The sequence below is a fragment of the Manis javanica genome, chromosome 3 (assembly GCF_040802235.1).
Source record: "Manis javanica isolate MJ-LG chromosome 3, MJ_LKY, whole genome shotgun sequence".
NCBI classification, from domain to species: Eukaryota; Metazoa; Chordata; class Mammalia; order Pholidota; family Manidae; genus Manis; species Manis javanica.
Genome location: NC_133158.1, coordinates 164,272,639 through 164,299,252, shown reverse-complemented (window position 1 = coordinate 164,299,252; position 26,614 = coordinate 164,272,639). Strand labels below are relative to the sequence as shown.

The following is a 26,614-nucleotide window of genomic DNA, read 5'->3' as shown; positions in this document are numbered from 1 at the left end:
TGTAAATTCATTAGCAGAATTGTGTTCTCCTGTACCAGCAGTTTTCCTTGATGGCACATTCTTTCCTCTCTATTAATTGAACTAATGTGTGCAGAGTTCCTGGCACTGTATCTGACACACAGTGGTCCCCCACATACTCATCTTCCCCGTTCCTTTTGCAGTTTGTATTACGCATGAGGAAGAGGCTTGACAGCATTAAGTCTGTGATACTAAATGATAGATGTGTAGGAAAGAATGCAGATTATTTAATTAGTAAAATTTTATAGTAGATAGTTTTAAAAGATGTTGTAAGTATAGACTGAATTTGTGCCTTTTTTGTTAAGGCTGATGGTTGAAATAACTTAAGAGTTGTGCAGTTTTAAGTAACAGTTTGAAAAATTAGTTTTAAAAAATTACCTGTTTTATCAAACCCAAAATAGAGTTTTGTGATTTAAAGTGAATGATAACCTTGCATAAGGAATGTTTAGGTTTTATCTTTCATTTTTAAGGTAACATATACGAATAATCTTACTGGGTTTAATTTGATGCCTAATATATGATTGATTATATACAATGAATCTAAGGTTCTTAAAATATGATTTTAGATGATTATATAAATATTTTTTCTTGCCTTTACTGTGTATATAAAACAATTTTCCTATTTAATAGACATGATGAGAGCAAGATTAGAAAAGCTTACTTCAGACTTGCACAAAAATACCACCCTGATAAGAATCCAGAAGGGAGGGTAAGTGCTACTTTTGGAATTAAGGCTTTTAGGTTGACTTCCTTTTGTGCTATTCCTAGATCAGGCTGAGGAGATGTACTCACCCTCGGTGCCAGTGTTTACCTCATATGTGCCCTGTGTATGTTGAATTAACTTCTAGCCCACATGCCCATGTTTTCTACATGAGTTGCTCTCCCTCAGTTTACCAAAGGACTGCTCTTGTGACTAGTAACTTAGGGAATTTATTCTTTCTCCTTATCTGTGTCTGTTTGAGAATTAACTCTAATGGACAATCATGAATAATTGAAAAATGGGAATGTGGGTGAACTTAATTAATTTGTAGGTGATGCCATTGCTGTCCAAATTGCCTTGAATCATTTACTGGTTTCTGTCTGGTGACATCCAACTTTCTCTCACTCTAACTTAAAAAGTAGAAAATTTAGATCAGACTTAAAATCATCTGCTACTGCATTGCCTGATCCTGCCTCTTCTAGCTTCCTACTAAAATATCAGTGATTATTCATAAATGGAAATCACACAAGAACCACTCAAACTAGGACCAATAGTCTATTGCTAGAAACTTGGAGCAATTTCTACTTATTTCAAGGTCATTTTTAAAAATCAAAGTATCATTGATATACAGTCTTCTGAAGGTTTCACATGAACAACATTGTGGTTTCAACATTCACCGATATTATCGAGTCCTCACCCCCTATCATTGTAGTCACTGTGCATCAGTGTAGTAAGATGCTATGGAGTCATTAGTTGTCTTCTCCATGCTTTACACCTTCCGCATGACCTACCTATATTGTGATTGCTAATTACAGTGCCCCTTAATCCCTTTCTCCCTCCCTCCTTACACACCCTCACAAACCTCTCCCCTTTGGTAACTTCTGGTCCCTTCATGGAGTCTCAGTCTGCTGCTTTTTTGTTCCTTCAGTTTAGTGTTGTTGTTATACTCCGCAAGTGAGTGAAATCATTTTGTACTTGTCTTTCTCTGCCTGGTTTATTTCACTGAGCATAATACCCTCTAGCTCCATCCATGTTGCTGCAAGTGGTAGGATTTGTTTTCTTCTTATGGCTGAATAATAATTCCATTGTGTGTATATGTATCACATCTTTATCTGTCGATGGACATTTAGGTTGCTTCCATCTCATGGCTATTGTAAATAGTGCTGTGATAAACATAGGGGTGCATATGTCTTTTTGAATTGGGTATCCTATTTTCTTTGGGTAAATTCATAGGAGTGGAATTACTGGGACAAGGGTCAGTGTTTTTTATTGGAGACATTACTCCTGAGTGGGAAGACTTGGTATTGAAAAGATGTCCCTTTATATATTCAAGATATTTTTAATCAGAAGCCTGGGATATTTTTGAAAACGGTATAGCAATTGACGTTGATCTGGGAGAAAAAACAGTAAGATAGGAAAAAATTTTGAAATCAGTATTAAATTGCTAGACCTAACCTACCAGGTATTAGAGTAGTCTATAAAATTATAATAGTTAAACAATATGCTGACACAAGACTCAACATATAGATCAAGGAGCATAATACAGTGTAGTTGTTTAAAGAGCATGTATTTAGGAGTTAGACTTAGATATAAGTCTTAGCTCTGCCATTAGCTGACTTTGTGATATTAGGCAGTTTGCTTAACATCTTCTAAAAAATGAGGCTATAATGGTACACACCTTATCTGGCTGTTTTGAGGGTTAAACAAAATAGTGTATGTAAAGCATTTAGCCCAGTGCGTGCTACAGTATTAGTAGACAGTGGCTCTTATAGTTATTTTTATAATAACTCAGAAACTGTCTCTAATGTGTATTTAATATATAGTAGAGATCAGTGAAGCAGAATTTTTCAGTAAATGGTATATTGAGCTCATTTAATAACTTTTTGGGGTAAAAAGTTTCACCTTAAAACTATACCAGTTAGATTACAGTTGTAACAACAAATAAAATAATAACTAAAGGAGTTATTGGTAAAATACAAACTAGCTGTGTTCTGTTATGTTGTAATTTGAGATATTCTAAACTAAAAGTTAATTATCTTTGGTTATATATAGGATATGTTTGAAAAAGTTAATAAAGCATATGAATTTTTATGTACCAAATCAGCAAAAATAGTGGATGGGCCAGATCCAGAGAATATAATTTTAATTCTGAAAACACAGAGTATCCTCTTCAACCGTCATAAAGAAGGTAAGGCTTGTGTTATTCTCAAATTTTAATTTATCTTCCAGCTAAATCTACCATGTTACTTGTTTCTGTAGCATATGTTAATAGATTTAGAGTTATTATTGCAAAAGACTCTTGGAACCACATTTTAGATACAGCAAAAGAGATGTCCCAAATGTTTTTATACCTTCTACTTCTTCCCTATGTTTTCCAAGTATTTTGCATTTCCAACAAGACTTCATTATTCCTTCCTGAAGGACATTTCTGTTTTGTGGAGATAGTTGGTTAGTTTTTGTATTTAGCTATTTTCAGCAAACATGAGATCTAATAAAGTAGATCTGGAATTTAAAGATATTTAATGTTCATAAATCACATACAAAAGACTATGCCTGTCACAACCCCAAAAGCCTCTATAAGGTTGGAATGCTAGAGTTCTGATGTTTAAAAAGCAGTAGAAACTTTTCAAATGATCATACAGTTGACCCTTGAACAACACATGGTTGATCTGTATGGAGTCACTTAGATGTAGACTTTTTTCAATAATAAACATGTTGGAAAATGTTTTGAAGGTTTGAGCTAGTTTGAGAAAACATTTTTTCTCTAGCTTAGTATATTGTAGAATTCTGTGTGTGATACATATACCATACAAAAGATGTGTTGCCCAGCTATTATTGATGAGGCTTTGGTCAACAGTAGGCTGTCATTAATGAAGTTTTAGAGGAGTCAAAAGCTATACTTGGATTTTTAACTGCATGGGGGTCAGTGCCCTAACCCCCACTTTGTTGAAGGGTCAGCTCTACTTCTGGTCACACCTCTCTTTTCCTGTGATAGCTCTCAAAATGCTCTGTTCCTCTCGAACCGGTTTAGAAAACACGGTTACAGATGAAACAGGTGTAATTTCAGCATACAAGTTATGGGAACTTTCAGCATATTTACAGGGCTGTTTGTGGTAGCCCTAACAATAGCAACCAGAAAACATGATTATGTTGAAAACTTTTAAGGCTTTGTTGGGAGTGGGGAGTTAGGTTTCAAGATGGCAGGTGTCCATTGGCTTGGGATCTGAACTTTGTTTATAGCCAAAGTGGGAAACCATTTGCTCTGTGGATGATGCTGGGAGAGAAGGTAGAGTGGGCAGAGGGGATTTGAGATAGCAAGAGTGTTGGGTAATTGACAGCAAGTGGACCTGGAGGGGACAGAGAGCATGGGGGCTAGCAGTTCAGTCATTAGAGAGCAGCGATTAATTGACTCACTTTTACATGTGACTTGAACAGAACACCTCTGTAAAACATTTAGTTATATGGTATAATTTACCATTAATCAGAATGAGGTAAAGGAGTCTTTTTCAAGCTTTTTTTTAAGGTATCACTAATAAACAATCACATGAGCAACATTGTGGTTACTAGATTCCCCCATTATCAAGTCCCCACCATATACCCCATACAGTCACTGTCCGTCAGCATAGTAAGATGGTATAGAGTCACTACTTGTCTTCTATGTGCTATACTTCCTTCCCTGTGTCCCCTCTACATTATGTGCACTAATCATAATGCCCTACTCCTTAATCCCCTTCTCTCTCTCTTCCCACGCACCCTCCCCAGTCCCTTTCCCTTTGGTAACAGTTACTCTATTCTTGAGTTCTGTGAGTCTGCTGCTGTTTTGTTCCTTTAGGTTTTGCTTTGTTCTTATGCTCTACAGATGAGTGAAATCATATGGTACTTGTCTTTCTCTGCCTGGCTTGTATCACTGAGCATAATACCCTCTAGCTCCGTCCATGTTGGCAAATGGTAGGATTTGTTTTCTTATGGCTGAATAATATTCCATTGTGTATATGTACCACATCTTCTTTATCCATTCATCTATCGATGGACACCTAGGTTGCTTCCATTTCTTAGCTATTGTAAATAGTGCTGCGATAAACATAGGGGTGCATATGTCTTTTTGAAATTGGGCTGCTGCATTCTTAGGGTAAATTCCCAGGTGTGGAATTCCTGGGTCAAATGGTATTTCTATTTTTAGTTTTTTGAGGAACCTCCATACTGCTTTCCATAATGGTTGAACTAATTTACATTCCCATCAGCAGTGTAGGAGAGTTCCCCTTTCTCCACATCCTCACAACCATTCTTGTTGTTTGTCTTTTGGATGTTGGCCATCCTAACTGGTGTGAGGTGATATCTCATTGTGTTTTTAATTTGCATTTCTCTGATGATTAGTGATGCGAAGCATCTTTTCATGTGCCTGTTGGCCATCCGAATTTCTTCTTTGGGAAGTGTCTGGTCAGATCCTCTGCCCATTTATTAGTCAGGTTATTTTCTTTTTGGTTGTTGAGATGTGTGTGCCCTTTATATATTTTAGATGTAAACCTCTTACTGCATATGTTATTTATGAATATATTCTTCCATACTCTAGGCTGCTTTTTTTTTCTACTGATGTTGTCCTTTGTTGTACAGAAGATTTTTAGTTTGATATAGTCCCACTTGTTCATTTTTGCTTTTGTTTCCCTTGCCCAGGGAGATATGTTCGTGAAAAAGTTGCTCATGTTCATATTCAAGAGAGTTTTTCCTATGTTTTCTTGCAAGAGTTTTATGGTTTCATGACTTACATTCAGGTCTTTGATCCATTTTGAGTTTACTTTTGTGTATGGAGTTAGACAGTAATCCAGTTTCCTTCTCTTACATGCAGTTGTCCAGTTTTGCCAACTCCAGTTATTGAAGAGGCTGTCATTTCTCCATTGTATATCCATGTCTCCTTTATCATACATTAACTGACCATATATGCTTGGATTAATATCTGGGCTCTCTAGTCTGTTCCATTGGTGTATGAGTCTGGTCTTGTGCCAGTACCAAATGATCTTGATTACTGTGTCTTTCTAGTAGAACTTAAAGTGAAGAGCGTAATCCCCCCTGCTTTATTCTTCCTTCTCAGGATTGCCTTGGCTATTCAGGGTCTGTTGTGGTTCCATATGAATTTTAGAACTATTTCTTCCAGTTCATTGAGGAATGCTGTTGACATTTTGGTAGGGATTGCATTGAATCTGTAGATTGCTTTAGCTGGATGGCCATTTTAACAATATTAATTCTTCCTAGCCAAGAGCATGGGATGAATTTCCATTTATTAGTGTCCTCTTTAGTTTCTTTTAAGAGTGTCTTGTTGTTTTCAGGGTAGAGGTCTTTCACTTCCTTGGTTACGATTATTCCTGGTTATTTTGTTCTTTTTTATGGAATTGATTTCCTGATTTCTCTTTCTGGTAGTTCATCGTTGCTATGTGGGAATGCAACAGATTTCTGTGTATTAATTTTGTATCCTGCAACTTTGCTGAATTCAGATATTAGTTCTGGTAGTTTTGGAGTGAATTCTTTTGGGTTTTTTATGTACTATATCATGTCACCTGCAAACAGTGACAGTTTACCTTCTTCCTTACCAATATGGATGCCTTTTATTTCTTTGTGTTGTCTGCTGTGGCTAGGACCTCCAAAACTATGTTGAATAAAAGTGGGGAGAGTGGGCATCCCTGTCTTGTTCCTGATCTTAAAGGAAAAGCATTCATCTCTTTGCTGTTAAGTATGGTGTTGGCTGTGGGTTTTTCATATAAGGCCTTTATTATGTTGAGGTACTTTTCCTCTATACCCAATTTGTTGAGAGTTTTTATCATGAATGAGTGCTGAATTTTCTCAAATGCTTTTTTGGCACCTATGGAGATGTTCATGTGATTTTAGTCCTTCTTTTTGTTAATACAGTGGATGATGTTTATGGAGTTTTAATGTTGTACCATCCTTGCATCCCTGGGATGAATCCCACTTGATCGTGATATATGATTATCTTGATGCATTTTTTAATTCAGTTTGCTAATATTTTGTTGAGTATTTTTGCATCTATGTTCATCAGGGATATTGGTCTATAGTTTTGTTTTTTCATAGGGTCTTTTCCTGGTTTTGGTATTAGAGTGATACTCGCTTCATAGAATGAGTTTGGATGTATTCCTTCCTCTTCTATTTTTTGGAAAACTTTGAGAAGAATGGGTATAATGTCTTCTCTAAATGTCTGATAAAATTCAGTGGTGAATCTATCTGGTATTGCAGTTTTACTTTTGGTTATGTTTTTGATTACTGATTCAGTTTAATCGCTGGTAATTGGTCTGATCAGATTTCTGTTTGTTCCTGGGTCAGTCTTAGAAGGTTGTATTTTTCTAGAAAGTTGTCCATTTCTTCTAGGTTATCCAGTTTCTTAGAATATAATTTTTCATAATATTCTCTAATAATTCTTTGTATTTCTGTTGTGTCCATGGTGATTTTTCCATTTTCATTTCTTATTCTGTTTAGGTGTGTAGATTCTCTTTTTTTCTTGATAGTCTGGCTAGGTGTTTATCTGTTTTGTTTATTTTTCTCAAAGGACGAGGTTCTGGTTTCATTAATTTTTTCTGGTGTTTTATTTTTAATTTTATTTCATCTCTGATCTTTATTATGTCCCTACTTCTACTACCTTGGGCCTCATTTGTTCTTCTTTTTCCAGTTTCAATAATTGTGAATTTAGACTTGTTCATTTGGGATTGTTCTTCCTTTTTTAAATAGGCCTGGAATGGTATATAGTTTCCTCTTAGAACTGCCTTCCCTGGTCCGACAGATGTTGGGGTATTGTGCTGTTGTTTTCATTTGTCTCCATATATTGCTCGATCTCTGTTTTAATTTGGTCATTGATCCATTGTTTATTTAGGAGCATGTTGTCAAGTCTCCATATATTTCTGAGGCTTTTTGTTTTCTTTGTACAATTTATTTCTAGCTTTATACCTTTGTAATCTGAGAAGTTGGTTGGTACAATTTTAGTCTTTTTTAATTTGCTGAGGCTCTTTTGTGGCCTACTATGTGGTCTATTCTGGAAAATATTCCATGTGCAACTTGAGAAGGATGTGTATCCTGTTGCTCTTGAGTGGAGTGTTCTATAGATGTGTATTAGGTCCATTGGTTCTAATGTGTTGTTCACTGCGTCTGTGTCCTTACTTAATTTCTGTCTGGTGGATCTGTCCTTTGGAGTGAGTGGTGTGTTGAAGTCTCCAAAAATGAATGCATTGCATTCTATTTCCCCCTTCAATTCTGTTAGTATTTGTTTCACATATGTAGGTGCTTCTGTGTTGGATGCATAGATATTTATAATGGTTATATCCTGTAAGAGGGCTCAGTGAGACTCAAATGTAATGTCCTTCTTTGTCTCTTGTTGCTTTCTTTGTTTTCAATTGTATTTTGTCCGATACAAGTACTGCAACACCTGCTTTTTTCTCCCTATTGTTTGCATGAAATATCTTTTTCCATCCTTTCACTTTGTGTCTGTGTATGTCTTTGCATTTGAGGTGAGTCTCTTGTTGGCAGCATACAGATGCATCTTGCTTTTTTCATCCATTCTGTAACTCTGTGTCTTTTGATCGGTACATTTAGTCCATTTACATTTAGGGTGATTTTCAGTAGATATGTACTTATTGCCATTGCAGGCTTTGGATTCATGGTTACCAAAGGTTCAAAGGCAGCTTCTTTTCTATCTAGCATTCTACCTTAACTCACTTATTATGCATTATAAGCCCAGTCTGATTCTTTTTCTCTCCCTTCTTTTTCTTCCTCCTCCACTCTATATATTAGGTGTCATATTCTGTACTCTTTGTGTATCCCTTGACTGACTTTGTGAGTAGCTGATTTAATTTTGCATTTGGTTAATATTTAATTGGTCTACATCCTTTGCTTTGGTTTTATTTTCTCTGGTGACAGCTGTTAGTCTTAGGCACACTTCCATCTAGAGCAGTCCCTTTATATTACACTGTAGAGATGGTTTGTGGGAGGTAAATTCCCTAACGTTTCGTATCTGGGAGTTGTTTAATCCTTCCTTCAAATTTAAATGATAATCCCTGGTAGAGTATTCTTGGTTCTAGGCCCTTATGTTTCATTGCATTGCATATATCATGCCACTCCTTTCTAGCTTATAAGGTTTCTGCCAGGAAGTCTGATGATAGCCTGATGGGTTTTCCTTTGTAGGTGATCTTTTTGCTCTTTCTAACTGGTTTTAATACACTGTCCTTGTCTTTGATGTTTGCAATTTTAATTATTATTTGTCTTGGTGTTGTCTTCCTTGGGTTCCTTGTGTTGGGAGATCTGTGGACTTCCATGGCCTAAAAGACTATTTCTTTCCCCAGATTGGGGAAGCTTTCAGCAAATACTTCCTCAAAGACACTTTCTCTCTCTTCTTCTTCTGGTAACTCTATAATGTGAATATTGTTCTGGTTGGATTGGTCACACAGTTCTCTCAATATTCTTTAATTCCTAGAGATCCCTTTTTCTCTCTCTCTGCTTCGGCTTCTCTGTATTCCTGTTCTCTGATTTCTATTCCATTCACTGCCTCCTCTACCTCACCTAATCTGCTTTTAAATCCCTCCATTCTTTCATTTCAGTTATCTCCCTCCTGAATTCATTTCTTAGCTCTTGAATATTTTTCTGTATCTTCATTAGCATGCTCATGTCTTTTATTTTGAATTACTTCTCAGAAAATGGGTCATTTGAGTCTCACTGAGCCCTCTTTCTGGTGTTTGAGGGATTTTGGATTGAAGAAGGTTATTCTGCTTTCTCATAGTCCTGGAGCTATGGGAGTGGTTGCAGGAGAGTGTTGTGGTTTCAGCTAGGAGGACAAAGTCCCTTCCTGCTTGCCGGTCACCATGCCTGTCTCTGCTGTATGTGCCGGTTAACCATGCGCACAGAGTGGCCTCTGGGTTAATCCCCTAAAGTGCCATGGGTGGGATGGCCTAAGGCAATGGTGGGTGTCACAGACCAGTGGTGCAGGTTCTGTCATGAAAAGAAAACCCCTTCATGGTTCCCAGTCTCAGCGCCCATCTCCGCTGTCTATGCTGGTCAAGCTCATGGAGCAGCCTCTTATTCTGGCCTGGTTAGCGGCATGCAGGGAGAAGCCTCTGCATTAAGCTGTGTAGTTGCTGTAGGCGGGGCTGCCCTCTGGCTAGTCTGCAGCAATGGCAGGGACAGCTGATTTGCACACAGGTGCTGGCTGGGAGGAAGTTGCAGCAGACTGCTTATCGCGGTGAGGGTTCCTGGGGGCTGCATTGCTAAACAGGGGGATAGCGCACCTGAAGCTCCTGAAAGTTCCCAGCATGCTGGTCTGAGTGTTCCAGGACGATTTTGTCCACCCGTTTCTTCTCCCAAACCCTTGTTCCCCTAGCAGCCGTGTGACTGTTGAGAGGTACGTTAAAGTGCCTGCTTGTCTTTTTTCGCTGGGCAGCTGGTGGTGGGAAACCATTCGCAGTCTTGTCTCAGACTCTGCCTTTTAGCCCCTCCAGTCTCCAGAGCACCATATAATGTGGGTCCATGCCCCCAGGGTAGATTTGTAGGGCTGGGTATTTAGCGGTCCTGTGCTTCCACTCCCTCCCTGCTCTGATTCTTTTGCTCCCACCGGTGAGCTAAACTGGGGGGTGTTTGGGTCCCGCCAGGTCACGGCTTTTTACTTTACCCTTTTCCGTGAGATGTTGACTTCTCCCAGATATAGACTGGCTGGTGTACTATTACTTCTGGTCACTCCTTTAGGAACAGTTGTATTTGCTATATTTTCAAAATATATGTGGTTTTGGGAGGAGATTTCTGCCACCCTACTCATGCTCCCATCTTTTTCTCTCTCTCTCTTCAAACTTTTTTTTTTAGTGGCTGATAGCTCTGTATTAGCCACAAGGTGCCATTGTGGTTCATCTTGGTTTATTGTCAAGGTCAGAACGTTTTTCAGGCTGTCTTCCAGTTTTCCCACATGGAGTTTATGCCCATGAAGTTTTTACGTGGGGTTCCTGAGCTGATAGGACTTAAAATTAACTTACTCTTCCTTCTTACCTCATGGTAGGGATGTCCATGTGTTACATTGGTTGGACCAATTCCAAGGGGCTTTTCTTTTTCTTTAAGGCATTTTAGAAATGAGATAATTTAAGTAATATCCTCTAAGGGCAAAAAACTTTATGCTGATTTCAAGTGGTATTACAAAGGTATTTTAAGAAGTCATAGCCACTTACTTTAAAAATTCCTGTCTGGTAGGTTAGTTTAGAAAAAAACAGAAAAAGAGCAATTGGGCACCTACACATTTTTTATTTTAAATTTGCTCATCAAAATATGGAATTAGCCAAATATACTTAATACCTTAGCTATTTCTATTTTATGTTTCCAGTAACAAATTACATTCAATATTTTCAAACATTTATTTTATGATAACTGGTGAAATAGAAGAGTGCACTTGTCATCCAGAAAGTGGAATATAAAATATAAAATGTTCACTCTTGTTTAAATCAAGTGCTTCTCACAGTCTCTTTTTCTTATAAAGAGGTATGTGTATGATGAGGATTAAAACAATCCCTGGTGATCTGGCCATGTCTTCTGTGTGCAAGCAGGTGCCATGAAGATCACATGGACAACCTAGAAAGTAGATACTTGGTAGAGGATCAAAACCACCACAGACTAAGTTCAGCTAATCTGCCACAAAATATTCTTTTTCTAGTTGAAACATTTTAGAGAAATCAGCCAAATAGGTTTGTAGAAAATATCCAAAGGACTTATGCTAGGTTTAATTTCTTTTTATAAACAAAAATTAGGAGATATTTAAGATTTTAAATATTTTATCTTTTTTTTTAAGGTAATGTAATTGTGTCATAATTAACTTAAAGCCATGCCATTATCAGTTTTTGTTTTGTTTGTTGTTTTCCTAGCACTAACCTTTAATTATTTCAGATTTACAGCCTTATAAATATGCAGGATACCCCATGCTAATTAGGACTATAACAATGGAAACTTCAGATGACCTCCTTTTCTCAAAAGAATCACCACTGTTACCTGCTGCTGCAGAGCTGGCTTTCCATACAGTCAACTGTTCAGCCCTCAATGCTGAAGAACTCAGAAGGGAGAATGGAATTGAGGTAATACGGACTGACCTTTGTATTTATCTTCAAGCTTGTTTAGGCACATTGTGTGACTCTTGGCAATAGAGAATTCACCCACTATAGACAGAGTTGATATAGTTTCCTACTTTATTCCAACAAATAACATAATGTTATATTCTCTATATTCTAGTACCAGAATTAAAGGTGGAAATGGAACTTTATTTCATAATGTGAATTGGAGAGTATTGGATTCAAAATTGGTAAACTTAATACTGCCTCCAAAGTAGCTTATTGGGAATAGTTGAAAAGAAACTTCAAGGAGTCCTTTGTTTACCTGTTTCTTTAACAAATGTTAGTTGAGTAAACATGTATTATGAAGTATCTAGCATTAAAAGGTTATTAATACTTTATTCCTACCAGAAAGGCTTTTCAGACTTCAAGTCAGAATAAACAGTTCATGGCCGACTTCTTTCTCTGCAGGTTTTACAAGAGGCATTTAGTCGCTGTGTCGCTGTCTTGAGTCGTTCTAGTAAACAAAGTGACATGTCAGTACAGGTGAGGCTAAAATGTATGGTTCCAAGAAAGTTACACTAGACCAGTAGCTCATTCGTTAACAGTTCTGAGAGTCACCTGGAGGGCAGCTCTCATTGAAACATGGGTTGCAGAGCTCCACTCCCACCCACAGCCCTGCCCAGAGTGTCTGATTCAGTGGGTCTGGGGTGGGGAGCTGAGAATTTGGCTTGCTAAGAAATTCCCAGGTGATACTGATACTATTGGTCTGTGTATCACACTCCACGAACTATGCACTGAATCACTTGTGATTGGTTTAAATTTCTTTTTCTTAAAGTAGGACTAGTGTAACCTTTATATCTGTACCATCCAGTTTGAAACATTTATTTTTACCATTCTTGTTCACTTATCTTCCACCTCCTTCCCTACTTTCCTTCTCTACCTCCTTCCCCTGTCTCCAGTATTTTTTTTCAGTTTTATTGAAAAATAATTGACACAGATCACTGTATATAAGTTTAAGGCATACACTTTGATATTCTGTCTTGTATATTTGCCTCAGTAAGTTCAGCTAATAGCCATCATCTGATAGAGATAAAATAATCCATTCCTAGTATTTTTTTATTGGGTTATTTTCTACTAAGAAGAGTACTTAGTAGAAAATACTTTGATAGCAAACCCATCAGGAATTCATTGAGATCATTTATAGAATACATAAATGTTGCCCTTTTTTGGTTTATGCCAGCAAAATGTAGAAATACAGCAACTAAGTATTGGCTTCCTAGTTTCATCCTCTATTTTGAAGTTTGGTAGTATATAAACAGAATTGGAATTCTGCAGTGGTAAGGTGAACAAAAAAATACCTTAATCCAGAGGTTGGCAAACTTTTAAAATAAAGGGCCAGAGAGTAACAATCAGAGGCTTTCAGGCTACATGCAGCCTCTGTTGCGTATTTTTATTTGTGTTTTTTTTTTTTACACCTTTTTGAAAATGTAAGATCATTCTTAGCTCCCTGTCTTGCCCCACAAAAAATAGACTTCAGTCAGTTGGCCCATGTGTCATTTCACCATGGTTTGCCATCCCTGCATCTTTGGGAAATATTAACCAGATATACTAGCGAGTCGATAAATATATTCTGTTTAATTTTGGAGCATCATATTATATACTTGTGCATAATTTGGAGCATCATATTAATACTTTATATTATATATTGGTGTCATTCACAAATCTGTTCATTTGATTTCTGCAATGTTAAGGAAGGAGTTCACGTGTGACTCTTCTTTTTTGCTCTGTGTGTTGTCTGCAGGTTTGTGCACACATAAGCAAATGCTATAGTGTGGCTGCTCAGTTTGAAGAATGCCGAGAGAAGATCACAGAAATGCCTGGTATCATCAGGGATCTCTGTCGGGTGCTGTATCTTGGCAAGGTAGACTTCCATCTTTAGTGCTTTCTGGATACTGTCAGCAGTGGGTTTTTCTGTTTAAGTAGCCATTCCTCAATTTATAAACAAGTTGTTTCCCTAAAATTATTTTTAAGTAAATTATTTGAATCTCTAAGCATTTTTCATAGAAGCCTTGCTGTAAATGAAGGCTTTTGTTCCTAGGCTGGCCCACAGCAAATAAGACGTTGCTAAAAGCAAGTGAGTCTCATCTGAACATTAGAAGATAGGTGGAAAAGGAAAGAGAAGACTAAATATATCTATTGAAAGTAAAGGACCATGTAAATCCTCAAACAGAATCAAGTCACTGCCTGATGGGAAAAGCTTTGGAGATCTGAGAGTTTACTGTTTCCTCCCAGTACAGTACTGCTGAGGGAAGATGACTGTGGGTAGGTGGGGGAGATGACTGGGAAGGGGGAGAGATTTCTTGGAATAATTGGGCAGGTAGTTACATTGGAATAGAACAGAATTGGATGCTGATCCTGAATTGAGGTATCCAGAAATAAGGAATCTGATGAAAATATCTCTTCAGCTATATTTACTTAATGTTCATATAAATGTTTAATAAGAGTACAAACTCTGATATAAAGAGTAAATCCATACACCTGCCCTAAATATATCATTGGTACAATTAAGGTCATTTGTGTGTGAGTTGCTCTTAATGCCTTATCATTATTTTTTTACTTTAAAATACAAGAAGTGCTCACAGAACCCAAGAATGGACTAACAGTTACCAAAGGGAAAGGGGCTGGGGAGGATGGGTGGAAGGGAGGGACAAGGGGGAAAAAGGGGCATACGATTAAAAGACAAAATGTAGGGGCTGCCCTTGGAAGGCTGTACAACACAGAGAAGACAAGTAGTGATTCTATAGCATCTTACTACGCTGATGGACAGTGACTATAATGGGGTATGTGGGGGGTACTTGGTGATGGGGGGAATCTAGTAACCATAATGTTGCTCATGTAATTGTACATTAATGATACCAAAAAAAAAACCAACAAGAAGTGAAACAAAGAAAACTATTCCTAGGTCTTTGAATATTAGCTTCAAAAAGTAATTCTGTCTTGTCACAAGGTCACTTTTAATTTTAGGCTCCTAAGGATATTGGATTCAGATTTAGATTGGAATTGAAAATATAAGAGGAGGGAAATAAACATTTTTTAGAGTAAGATAGCTCGTTTGACATACATTCACAAGCAGTTTCTTTGAGAGCTTTTTTTAAACCCTGTAATTAATTCCATCATTCTTATTTATTAGAATATTCCACGGGTTGCTGCTCTTGGAGTAGAATGTGTCAGTTCCTTTGCTGTGGATTTCTGGCTACAGACACATCTCTTTCAGGCTGGAATTTTGTGGCATCTACTTGGCTATCTATTTAATTATGACTACACACTGGAAGAGAGTGGCATCCAGAAAAGTGAAGAAACAAATCAACAGGTAACTTTCACTCTTTAATGTTGCATTTGAACTCAAACCATAGCTTGATACTAAAGTAACGTGGAGGAAAGCTCTAGCTACCCAGAAATCCCCAAGGGATAAAATGTTTTTCAAGGTGACTAAGATTGCTCTTTAAACTCCAAGACTTTCTTTTAACTACTTAATGCTGGAAGGATTCAAGGCAGGAAGTCTGCAGTGTACTGGACGTAACTTAATCTTGTCTTGATTACTTAGTCACTGTTGTGATTGTATAATTACAGTTGTGTAACAGGGAAATACAGTGATTCCTTGGGCTGCTGAGGCCAGCTCCCCATATACTTAAGTATTTATCTAATTTTTTTTTTTTTTGGAGAGGCATCTCTCATATTTATTGATCAAATGGTTGTTAACAACAATAAAATTCAGTATAGGGGGGTCAATGCTCAATGTACAATCATTAATCCATCTCAAGTCTAATTCTCGTCAGTCTCCAATCTTCTGAAGCATAACGAACAAGTTCTTACATGGTGAACGAATTCTTACATAGTGAATAAATTCTTACATGGTGAACAGTACAAGGGCATTCATCACCGAAACTTTCAGTTTTGATCACGTATTATGACCTATAAACAATCAGGTCAAATATGAATATTCGTTTGATTTTTGTACTTGATTTATATGTTGATCCCACATTTCTCCCTTTATTATTATTATTGTTTTTATTTTTAATAAAATGCTGAAGTGGTACGTAGATGCAAGATAAAGGTAGAAAACATAGTTTAGTGCTGTAAGAGGGCAAATGTAGATGATCAGATGATCAGGTGTGTGCCTATGGACTAAGTATTAATCCAGGCTAGACAAGGGCAGCAAAACATCCACGGATGCAGAAGATTTCTCTCAAAGCAGGGGGGGTAAGGTTCTGAGCCTCACCTCTGTTGATCCCCAAATTCTCACCTGATGGCCCCCCTGCGACTGTGCCTGTCTTAGGTTGTTCCTCCCTTGAGGAATCTTACCCGTCTCTGGCTAACCAGTCATCTTCTCGGGCCATACAGGGAAATGTAAAGTTGGTAAGTTAGAGAGAAGCCATAATGTTTGAAAAGGTTAGCTTTTTACTTCTTTGCAGATTTATGCCCTGTGGCTTCTATGCCCAGCACTTGTCTCGAGGTATCTTTACCACCTGGAGGAATTATGATACTCGGTAAATTCGATATGAGGCACGAATTCTATTTAAGGGTTGTAATTAGGAAGAAAGAAGAAAAGCTACAGATGTAGCATATGGAAGGAAACATGGGAGGATTGATTATTTCTTTGACATATCTTCTTGTAGAGTACCTTAAGTATGTATAGGTTTTAAACTACTAACTAATTTGCACACACATATTAACATAATAGGAATATGGTGACATAAACAAAGCAAATCTATAATTACCATCCATCTCCAGTGAAGCCAAGAAAACCATTTAGGCACCCTAGGCATTTGTGAAAATTTATGATATGATGGATATTGTCCAACTGTACTTGAACTGTCTGAGAGAAATCAGACAAATTAAAGCAGCCCATTTCTGGGATCTGTTCACCTCCCATATGTTCTTTTAACCATAGATTGTCTATAGTCATAAGATTTTGGAGTGCTACACCTTGCACCCCTCCCAACTCCTGGTTGAGTTCCAACAGTACAGATCTGGTCAAATTCGTTGTCTCACTGTACGCACATGCCAGCCTAGTCATCTCCCTCCTCATTCCAATGGCAAGTCCAGGAGACGGTGGGCTGGATGCAGCCACAACCGCAGCATCGTCCTTATCTCTGTGGAGGCTTTTTGATGATCATCCCCCAGCACAAGTCCTCCAGAGTGCTGATGCCGGAAGCTCCTCCTCATATCGTATCTTAGTTCATTTTCTGGGTATCCAAGCTAGGCCTTGATCTTCTGCATAGAAACAAACAGACCCTTTGCCCACACTTTGACATGCCCTCTATACCACTGTGCAGAACTCATTGGAGGTCAGCACACAGTAACTGCTTTTTTTTTTTTTTTTTTTTTTAATTAAGAGAAAGGAATATTATCAGAAAAGAGTACCTCCATAGCTGATCATCTGACACCCTTTAAGTGATCAACATTAAGGATATTTAAAGCGTGCGTTGATCTTTGATTTACCAATAGTTTTATCCTATCAAGGAGTAATCCCAATCCCCCTTTTCTTTCTTTCTTTCTTTCTTTCTTTCTTTTTTTTTTTTTTGATTTTTAATCTATACATACATGCAGAATAGTATGTTACTATGCTCTCCCCTATATCAGGTCCCCCCTAACAACCACATTATGGTTACTGTCCATCAGCTTAGCAAAATGTTGTAGAGTCACTACTTGTCCTCTCTGTGTTGTGCAGCCCACCCTCCCCTTTCTCCCTGCCCCCCATGCATGCTAATCTTAATACCCCCCTTCTCTCCCCCCCCACCCCCCACCCCCCCGCTTATCCCTCCCTGCCCACCCATCCTCCCCAGTTCCTTTCCCTTTGGTAACTGTTAGTCCATTCTTGGATTCTGTGATTCTGTTGCTGTTTTGTTCCTTCAGTTTTTCTTTGTTCTTATACTCCACAGATGAGTGAAATCATTTGGTATTTCTCTTTCTCCGCTTGGCTTATTTCACTGAGCATAATACTCTCCAGCTCCATCCATGTTGCTGCAAATGGTTAGATTTTTCCACTTCTTATGGCTGAGTAGTATTCCATTGTGTATATGTACCACATTTTCTTTATCCATTCATCTACCGATGGACATTTAGGTTGCTTCCAATTCTTGGCTATTGTAAATAGTGCTGCGATAAACATAGGGGTGCATCTGTCTTTCTCAAACTTGATTGCTGCGGTCTAGGGTAAATTCCTAGGAGTGGAATTCCTGGGTCAAATGGTAGGTTATTTATCTAATTTTTATAGGCATTTTTTCTGTCTCTCCTTTCCTACTCAGTGTCATTCAGTACTTGTATTGTTAGTGTGTGCCTCTAGCAGGCAAGTCTGCCTACCTGTGCCCTGCTTCTCACTGTACCCCCAGATGTGCTTCTTCCAGTCTCCTCTAAGATACTCTATAGGCTATAGATGAGTACATAGATTCTGATGGGCTTTTGTATAAGTAAAAAAAAAGCTCTACTAAATAAATTCTGTGACATCAGTATTGGGGATGTGTGTGCCCTTTTGCTATCTGCTCTTTAAGTATGTTCTATACAGTTGTGATTCCATAAAATTACTTTGTTACCTATGTACAATAATAGACCCACTTCAGTGTTAATTTCTTATAACAGGAAGTAGCCAACAGCCTTGCCAAACTGAGTGTCCATGCTCTAAGCCGCCTCGGAGGGTATCTACCTGAAGAACAAGCCACCCCAGAAAACCCAACCATAAGGAAAAGTTTAGCTGGCATGCTGACACCCTATGTTGCTAGAAAACTCGCTGTGGTTAGTGCTACTGAGGTATGTGCTTCAGGGATGTGTGGCCTGGGTTTTGGTGAATTTGGTAAGATCCTTTAAATAGTAGAGGAACACAATAATGTAATTTGCTTTAGGAGATCTAAAAATTGAAAATTTTCACGTCTCAACTAAGAAATTCAGTTTATTGTGGATTATGCTGACATCACCACCTTAACAAATCCAGTCTCTCTGTGAGGGTAGATGTTTCCCAGCTATGGAGCTCACCATAATTCTTCAACCTTGAGTCACAAAGGGACAGGGAAGAGAATTAACTTGGAATGGTGTTTCATAATGGGCAGAGGACTGGGAGTCTGGCAATCCAGACTATTTTTAGCTATTTCTTATGAACTATGACTTACTTAGAGTCAGGGTTGAAATCCTAAAAATACATACATAAACACACATAATACATTCATGACAAAAACAAGTATGACCTTGGCAGATCTCCCAACGTCTTTGGCCTCTTTTGTGAGGATTATTGAGAAACAATCTAAGAATGTGTCATTAGAGAATTCAATTACAGAAATCCATTAAATAGAATACTGTGAAGTCCTAAGTTGTAAAGGTGTATTTAAAGAAATTAAAAGAGACTGAACGCATTTAAGTGAAAAAACTAAATCATACCATTTTTGGTATTAAAAAAAATGAATGGATGGGTAGATCTGTACTAATATGTGAACTGTAATTATATCTGAATGGCAGAATTCTAGGCTATTTTTATTTTCTCTAGTGACCATTTAATACTTCTCTAAGGAAAAAAATCCTGAGGCTTCCAAATGTAAAATATTTTTAGAATTTATAATTAGCTTATTTGTTTTTTAGTTCAGTCTTATGGAGTCTGGTTGTTTTTTAGTGCAGGCCATTGCTTTTCAATGCCCCAAGAACTTTAGATGCCCCTCTGTTCTTTTTCTGGACTTTGTGTTTACTGATGTAATGTGTTTTGCTGAACATAAAACACTCTTTCCAGAAGTACTAGCAAGTTGTTATAGCCAAAGTATGAAAAAAAAAGTAGCATTTCAAAATCTTGGGCTGTAGTACATCTGGATTTAATGCTTATTTTAAACTGCCAGTTCTCAATGTTTTACAATTTTCTTAACAATATAGTTTTGCAGTCATTTTATTTTAACTAGTAGTTAACATTTTGAAAACAAGGGTTGGGGTGCTTTGTGTAAAATTGAAGTAATAACCCAATGCTTTCCTTCTGGCATAGAGCTCTGTAAATGTAAAATGTAAAAATGTGTATTAAAATGTATATATACTTTTGAGGAGAGCTAAATAAATGAAAAGTGCACTGGGTGGCTAAGCAGCGATAAGCTATGTCTGCAGAATTACTTAACTCAGCCTCGAATCAGGGTTTGGCCAAGAAAAGTTGAAGTGACTCGGCTTGTAAATTCTATTTCCCTTCCTAGCAATATGCTTCATGACAACTGAGATTTTGTTTTCAGATACATGTATGTAAAGGTAGTATGGTATGATTCTTTTTAAGCTCACCTTTACTGTTTATTAAGTGCTTTACCACAAAATATCTTCTGTAATTGTTCTGGTGGCAGAGCAAATGTTAAACTGTGAAGTCAAACTGACTCAAACTGGACTCACACTTTCACCACATAAGGGCTGTGTGACCTCGGGCAAATAATTTGAGTGCTTTCAGTTTGGATTTTTCTCAGCTGCAAAATGAATAATATCAATAATCTTGTTAGAATTATTGAGATCCATTATACATAAGGCACCTGTTATAGTGCTTGACGTATAGTAGACAAGTATAGCAAATGATAATTTCAATTTCTGTTTTTTTCTAAATGTTACAAAATATTAATGTCTTCTTTTAGATATTGAAGATGCTTAACAGCAACACAGAGAGCCCATATTTGATATGGAACAATTCTACAAGAGCAGAACTACTTGAATTTCTTGAATGCCAACAAGAAAGCATGATTAAAAAAGTATGTCACAGTTTGATACATTTTTGTGTAGCTTTAATGAAATACTCTCTGAAAATATAACTTAGTATTGACAAAACAGAAACCCACCTTTTCCATTTGGTATTAATTAAGCCTATAGATTTTTCCACCTAGTACTTGGCCCACTTAAGAACAATGTTTTTACTATATCAATGCATTAGGATTTATTGTTGGCGCCACCCGTCATGTAGCTATCTCCTCTTTCAATGAGTTTTTGTACTGAAAAGCCCTCTTTTAATTGTTCTCTTCAGCCTCTTTTCCCCAGTAAATTGCTTTCTGGTATCAAAATTGAGTAATTTCTCCTATCCTGCCACCTTGTTGTGGAAAAGCTGTGAAGCCATGAGAAAAACCAAAGACAGTAGGATGGGAGATGAGGAGAAGGCTTGGATATTCCGTATACTGGTTGAGTCTTGATGGTTTAGAAAACACTTACGTTTGTGGGTTTGAAATTTGTTTAAGAGTAACCACTACTGTTATGTCCTAAATTTTTCAAAATTTGCTTTTGAACTCATTTCATGATAATCACTCAGAACTCCCTACAGATAGAAGTGTTGAGAATTGCAGAGCTATGGAGAACAGGCTTCACCGTTCTATGTATCTTCTGTTCTTTTGCCAGAAGAGACAACATCTTCTCTTTGTTTAGCACTTCACAATTTATTATATACTTTGACTTTTTTATTTCAGTCCAACCTAAATTCTGTGTGGTTTAAATGTAAATCTTCATTGGGACTGTTTTCTCCCATTCCTCTTTTCTTTTTTCTCTAAATGGAAAATCTTCTTGATTTTTCAGCCTATATGGTATTATCCTGCCTTTTTTAAAATTCAGAGACCTTGTTTTCCAGCATTTATTTCAGTGCATTACATCATAAAGCCCATTCTAAGTGTATTAATTTCTTAGCTCTATCACCCCTATATCTGACAAGGCCAAGTTGTTGCTGAGTGGAGTGAGAAGAGTCAAGTGTTATATTTGCTTTATAAATACTAGCTCCTAAGACACTTCATCGGCTCTCAAAATTTTAAAATGAGTTACAACATTAATCATTGGATTGAAAATAACATAACTCTATGCCTGATCCAGAGTCCATATTACCAGTTATAAACATTAAAATTTCATTGAGTGCTGTGTTGTTTATTCCAACATCTTTTTCCTCTCTGCAAAATGAATGGATCTTTCAAATTATTTATCTATTATGTTATTAAACTGAATATAGGTAGATATAAGATTTAAAAACTATTAAGACACTTATTCTGATTTACATCTAACAGTCTTATTTTCTTTTTTAAAAAGACGGATTGTGACAAAACTTTCGGATCAGAATTTGTCTATAGTGATCATGCCAAAGAACTTATTGTAGGGGAGATTTTTGTCAGGGTGTATAATGAAGTCCCTACCTTCCAACTAGAGGTAAGCCCTGTACTTTGAGTTTAGTCTGATACCTTTGCTCATTTGTTACTGAAAGCTACTAGTTTATTTACACTGAATGCACTGAAATGATAGCTGTTCTTGCCAAATGCTATTTTATACTAACTTGGTATGTGAAGGGGTGAAAATTGATGACTTACATTCTCTTCATTTTCAGGAATTTAATTTTGTGGATTCATAAATAATGTTTTCCCTGCCCAGCTATTCCTTATATTTTATGCATAATGCTACCCCATGTGTATATGCCTTCAGCTTACTGGTCTCTCATGGGAGTGCAAGGCCACTTACATACTCCATTATGTAGACTGTCAGACCACCAGGCAGTTTTTCTCCGGCCGGTTATTAAAAGAAAGTAAAAAAATACAGGTGGACAGCATTGAGATTTTTTAGAATGTGACTGGGGTCCTCTTGTGTGATGATCCCTAATCACTTTCAGAAGTAAATGAGGAGCTGCTTTTTCTGTTTAGTGTTTGGGAATGGTGTAGGAATTTTTTGTTGGAATTTTTTTTGAAAGGGTGCCAGGAGGATTTGGTAGTTGCTTGGTTTGTAAAGAGGAAGACGTAAGGCTTTATTTTAGAGTTTACTCTTGGAAAAAAGGAATTTACTAAACCGTAATGTATATTATTTATCACAGAGTAATGTATATAAATAGCTAAGCTTATTTAAATATATTATGTTATATATATAATATATATAAGTAGTTAAGCAGAATAAGTTCAGTGATTTGTGAAGTCTTAGAAAACTGTCTTTAGAATTTATTTTCTAAATATAATAAAATTTTAAGTATACAAATATAACCAAATTGTAGAAATTGCATATCACACCACCAGCTGCTTTGATTGGTAAAGGAAAAAGATACTCTAACCTCAGAATTGTCACACTGAAGTACTGATGGGAGGATATCATCTCTAATGTATTAGGACAAAAAATGTTGAGAAACATTTTCTAATGCAGTCAGGTTTTATTTCCTTCCTCCTTACCCCTTGTTAATCCATAGGTGTATTCTTATGTATGTATAATTTATTCACTTTCATAGCTTAAACTGTCTGTTTTTGTTGTTGCTCTAGAGTCTTTGTTATACAGGTTATGTCTGAATGTTTCTCCATTTGACTTAGGCCCCAAAGGCATTTGGTGCAAGTCTCCTGGATTATATAGGCTCCCAGGCCCAGTACCTGCACACATTCATGGCGATCACAAATGCTGCAAAAGTGGAGTCAGAGCAACATGGAGACCGCTTGCCAAGAGTGGAAATGGCTTTGGAGGCTCTGAGAAATGTTATTAAATATAATCCAGGTATGTGACAATACCCTTGATCAATAAGATTCTCAAAATAAAAAGGATCGTAAATTCCAGTTCTCAATTTTATCAGAGAAAATTATACTTGGTTTTTGACCCCGTAATATTCTTACCTATAAACATAGGTAGGCTTGGAAGAAAGTTCAAGTCAGTCATATCTCTAAGAGAAAATGAATGTCAGTAAGTTGAAAAGGCAGAATAACTTGGTAGTGTATAAAATTTCATATTGATTGCAGAAGTTGATATACCATATGTAAGTGCTTAAGTCAGGTTTCTTTTTTAGGTGATCTATGATCTAATTTTTGCCCCTTTTGGGCCCTAATGCAATGCCTTGTACATATGGGCACTCATAATTTTGCAAAGCTGCCTGAAGGTTTTGGTGTATAATAAATGAAATAATGAGAAGGTGAGGGTTCTCATTCTTAAGATAACATTCCCCAAAACATTATCACTCTTGACTGAGTCTAGGGAGATGGATGAATGAAAATCTGAAAACTGTTTCCAAGTCTAACTTTGATAACAAATATAGAATATAAGACCTAAAACAATACAAATTCGATTTAAGTTACTTAAAGACACCAGATCTTTTTTATAAATGTTTACCATTAACTGTCTGGTACTTCTTTTGCTCTTTTCAGTACATATATTACAGTACTATTGAAATTCTGACTTTCTGGTTTGCCACCAAGTTACTCAAATAAAATAAGAGTAATTAAATGTTAGGAAAATTAATCATTCCCAAAATATACATTGAGGTGTTATTAAAGACAGTTTTATAAAATCTGAAGAAAACTTCATTTCTCATTTCTTGGAGTTAACATAGTAAAACATTACTAGTGGTGTATTAGGTACAAAGAAATTGCAGCAAAGCAGGCTTTTGATTGGAATTTTAAAAAATTGGGTAAGTGTTTGCACATAAATTTTGAAGGAATCTGTAAAGTTCATGGATAAGATCACATGCTCTCTTGTAATTTAGAGGTATGGTTTCTGTCATTGATGTATTGATAATTGTTGTCTGTTAGAGAAGTGGTTTGAAAATTAATTTAAAAGCAACCTATTTATAGAATATATTCAGACTCTTGAAGTTGAGGTCTTATGAATTACGAGTCCTCAAAAGATTACAAAGTACATATCATATGTTTTATGACAATAGAGCAAAAGGAAAAATACACTGAACAAGACCTGAATATTTAATGTTTTTGTTTTAAAAACAAAATGGTAGTAAATATATGAGATTGGGATTTGAGGTTGGTAGGAATAGAAATACCATTCAATTTAACGTATTTTCACAAGGAGCCCTTTGCATATGCATATTGGTTGGTTGTAATTTAGTCTTCAAGTGACAGAGTTCTAACTCAGTCTTAAGTAAAAACCAAATGATATCACACTCCCAAAATATAAGTAGGCTGAGGTAGGGGGGTAGCCCTAAGGTCTAGAGGTAAATAGTAAAATAACCACCTTACACCCTTGATTTTTGAGTTGTATTTGGATTTCATATGTGATAAGTTTCTTGTTTTTAGCCTGATGGCTAGAGGTAGGAATGGAAATGAAATCACAACAAACCTAACAGACCCTATCTTACTTTTGCTTCCTAAGATTTATTGCTGCTTAGAGATACTCCAGTCACTTTGTGTTACAGATGTTCAGAAAAGGTTGTCAAAGCCTTAACATTGATAGTAAATGACAGTATATATTGGTTTTCCGAAAATTTATAATTTAGAACATCCTTGAAAATAAAAATTAACTATTTCTCCTTACTCCCTAGGCTCTGAAAGTGAATGCATTGGGCATTTTAAGTTAATATTTTCTCTCCTCCGAGTTCATGGAGCTGGTCAAGTGCAGCAACTGGCTTTAGAGGTAAAATTTTGTATTATAGCTTAATAAGCATAAGTTCTTTTAATTGGAAAGTGTGCTGTATTCCTCACCATTACTGTATATGGTTTAAGCCTTGACTAATTACATCTGCAGTTGAATGGAAGTTTGCACGTAGTACGCTGTTTGTATTTTTTCACCTATTAAGTGAATATGTGTTTAAAATTCAAATTACTATACTCTTTTCAAAGAGCAGATGTTGCATGGTGGTGTTTAGCATGGTTCCCTCTATGGCATTGTCATGCATCAGAACTTAGGATGCATGTGGTGTGGGTTAAGGAATGGGCGTTACTGGGGAAGATCAGATATTACAGCTCAGTAAGAAGAGGAAGAAGGATTTCTCAATGTCCCAACAGAGAGACATGTTAAGACCAAGCACTCTGCTGGCTGCACAGTGGGTTTGTGCTCCAGAGGATGGACTCAACCCACTCCCCTTCAGTTGAGTTCCCTTCTCAGGGGTCTAGTACTTAAGTAGTCTTTTCAGTGATGGTTGGAGACAGACAGCTGGGGTGTTACGCTGTCTGCAGGAGCTGTGTAGGAAAGGCAGCTACCCAGGACCTGAGCGCCTTAGGGGTGCAAGAGAAGTTGGAGGCCCCTTCCTGAGGAGAATGAAAACACTGGTCCCATGGAAAGCTGTTCGGGTGCAGCCTTTTCCTCTGGAAGATCACTGGTCACAGGGGACTTGTCCAGACAACCCAGAATGAGCTCCCAGGATCATTTTTCAGATGATCCCACTCATCATAACACACACAATTTACTGTAAAGAGCACAAAGTTCATCCCTGCAATAACAGGTTTATGATGGTTTATGAGTGATTTGTATAATGTGTTCTTAGATTGCATGTTGACTTAAAAGAGATTTTAAATAATAAAAGTTAAATTGGTCAAAAAGCTTAGTAAGCATAGCTTCTTTTGATTGAGAAGTATGCTACTCTACTTAATCCTCCAAGTACCTTGTAACTCAAAATAAATACTAAATTTAGGATGCATTGCTTTGGGATACAAATTACGTGGTTCAAGTTAAGTGACATCAATCTTCAGATGTATGCTATAAAAGTTAGAATTTGGAAGTCATCCTCTTTGAAAGAAAAATACCTTTTTCTTCATAGTGGAAAAATAGACTTCAGTATGTTATACAGGACATGGAAGACATTCACTTTCTTCTTCTCAAAGTAAAGTGGAAGTCTGAGTAGCGAGTATCATTATCTTCATAGCTCCCCTCCCCTCTCCAAATTCTGTGGTTCACAGTACTACGGTGTGCTCCCCACACACTGGAGTAGGATTGAAGACTTCTTATAAGCCTCAAGATTGTGAATGGGTGCTAAAATATTTGTTAGATCACTACATTTAGTTCTTCTAAATTAATAGGAAACTATATAATACATGAGCATTAACACTTATTATTTCTCAAAAGGTCAAAGTAATAAAGCTAGCCTTTTAAAATTAAACTCACCTTTAAAAATTAAATATTTTTT

At 36.9% G+C, this 26,614-nt stretch overlaps 1 protein-coding gene across 3 annotated transcripts in view; it reads left to right on the top strand.

Moving 5' to 3' along the window:
- DNAJC13 (DnaJ heat shock protein family (Hsp40) member C13) overlaps nucleotides 1-26,614 on the top strand; it is a 132,444-nt gene that overhangs the window by 84,119 nt on the left and 21,711 nt on the right. For all 3 annotated transcript variants that reach the window (XR_012129496.1, XM_073232290.1, XM_073232291.1), the window contains exons 35-45: nucleotides 649-727; nucleotides 2,771-2,906; nucleotides 11,624-11,808; nucleotides 12,253-12,327; nucleotides 13,586-13,705; nucleotides 14,975-15,154; nucleotides 18,424-18,591; nucleotides 20,418-20,531; nucleotides 21,838-21,954; nucleotides 23,088-23,265; nucleotides 25,034-25,125. Coding sequence is in view for 2 of the 3 variants with exons in the window: in XM_073232290.1 (XP_073088391.1) it covers nucleotides 649-727; nucleotides 2,771-2,906; nucleotides 11,624-11,808; nucleotides 12,253-12,327; nucleotides 13,586-13,705; nucleotides 14,975-15,154; nucleotides 18,424-18,591; nucleotides 20,418-20,531; nucleotides 21,838-21,954; nucleotides 23,088-23,265; nucleotides 25,034-25,125 (1,444 nt within the window). In the remaining variant the exon portion in view is untranslated. The remainder of the gene's footprint in view (nucleotides 1-648; nucleotides 728-2,770; nucleotides 2,907-11,623; nucleotides 11,809-12,252; nucleotides 12,328-13,585; nucleotides 13,706-14,974; nucleotides 15,155-18,423; nucleotides 18,592-20,417; nucleotides 20,532-21,837; nucleotides 21,955-23,087; nucleotides 23,266-25,033; nucleotides 25,126-26,614) is intronic.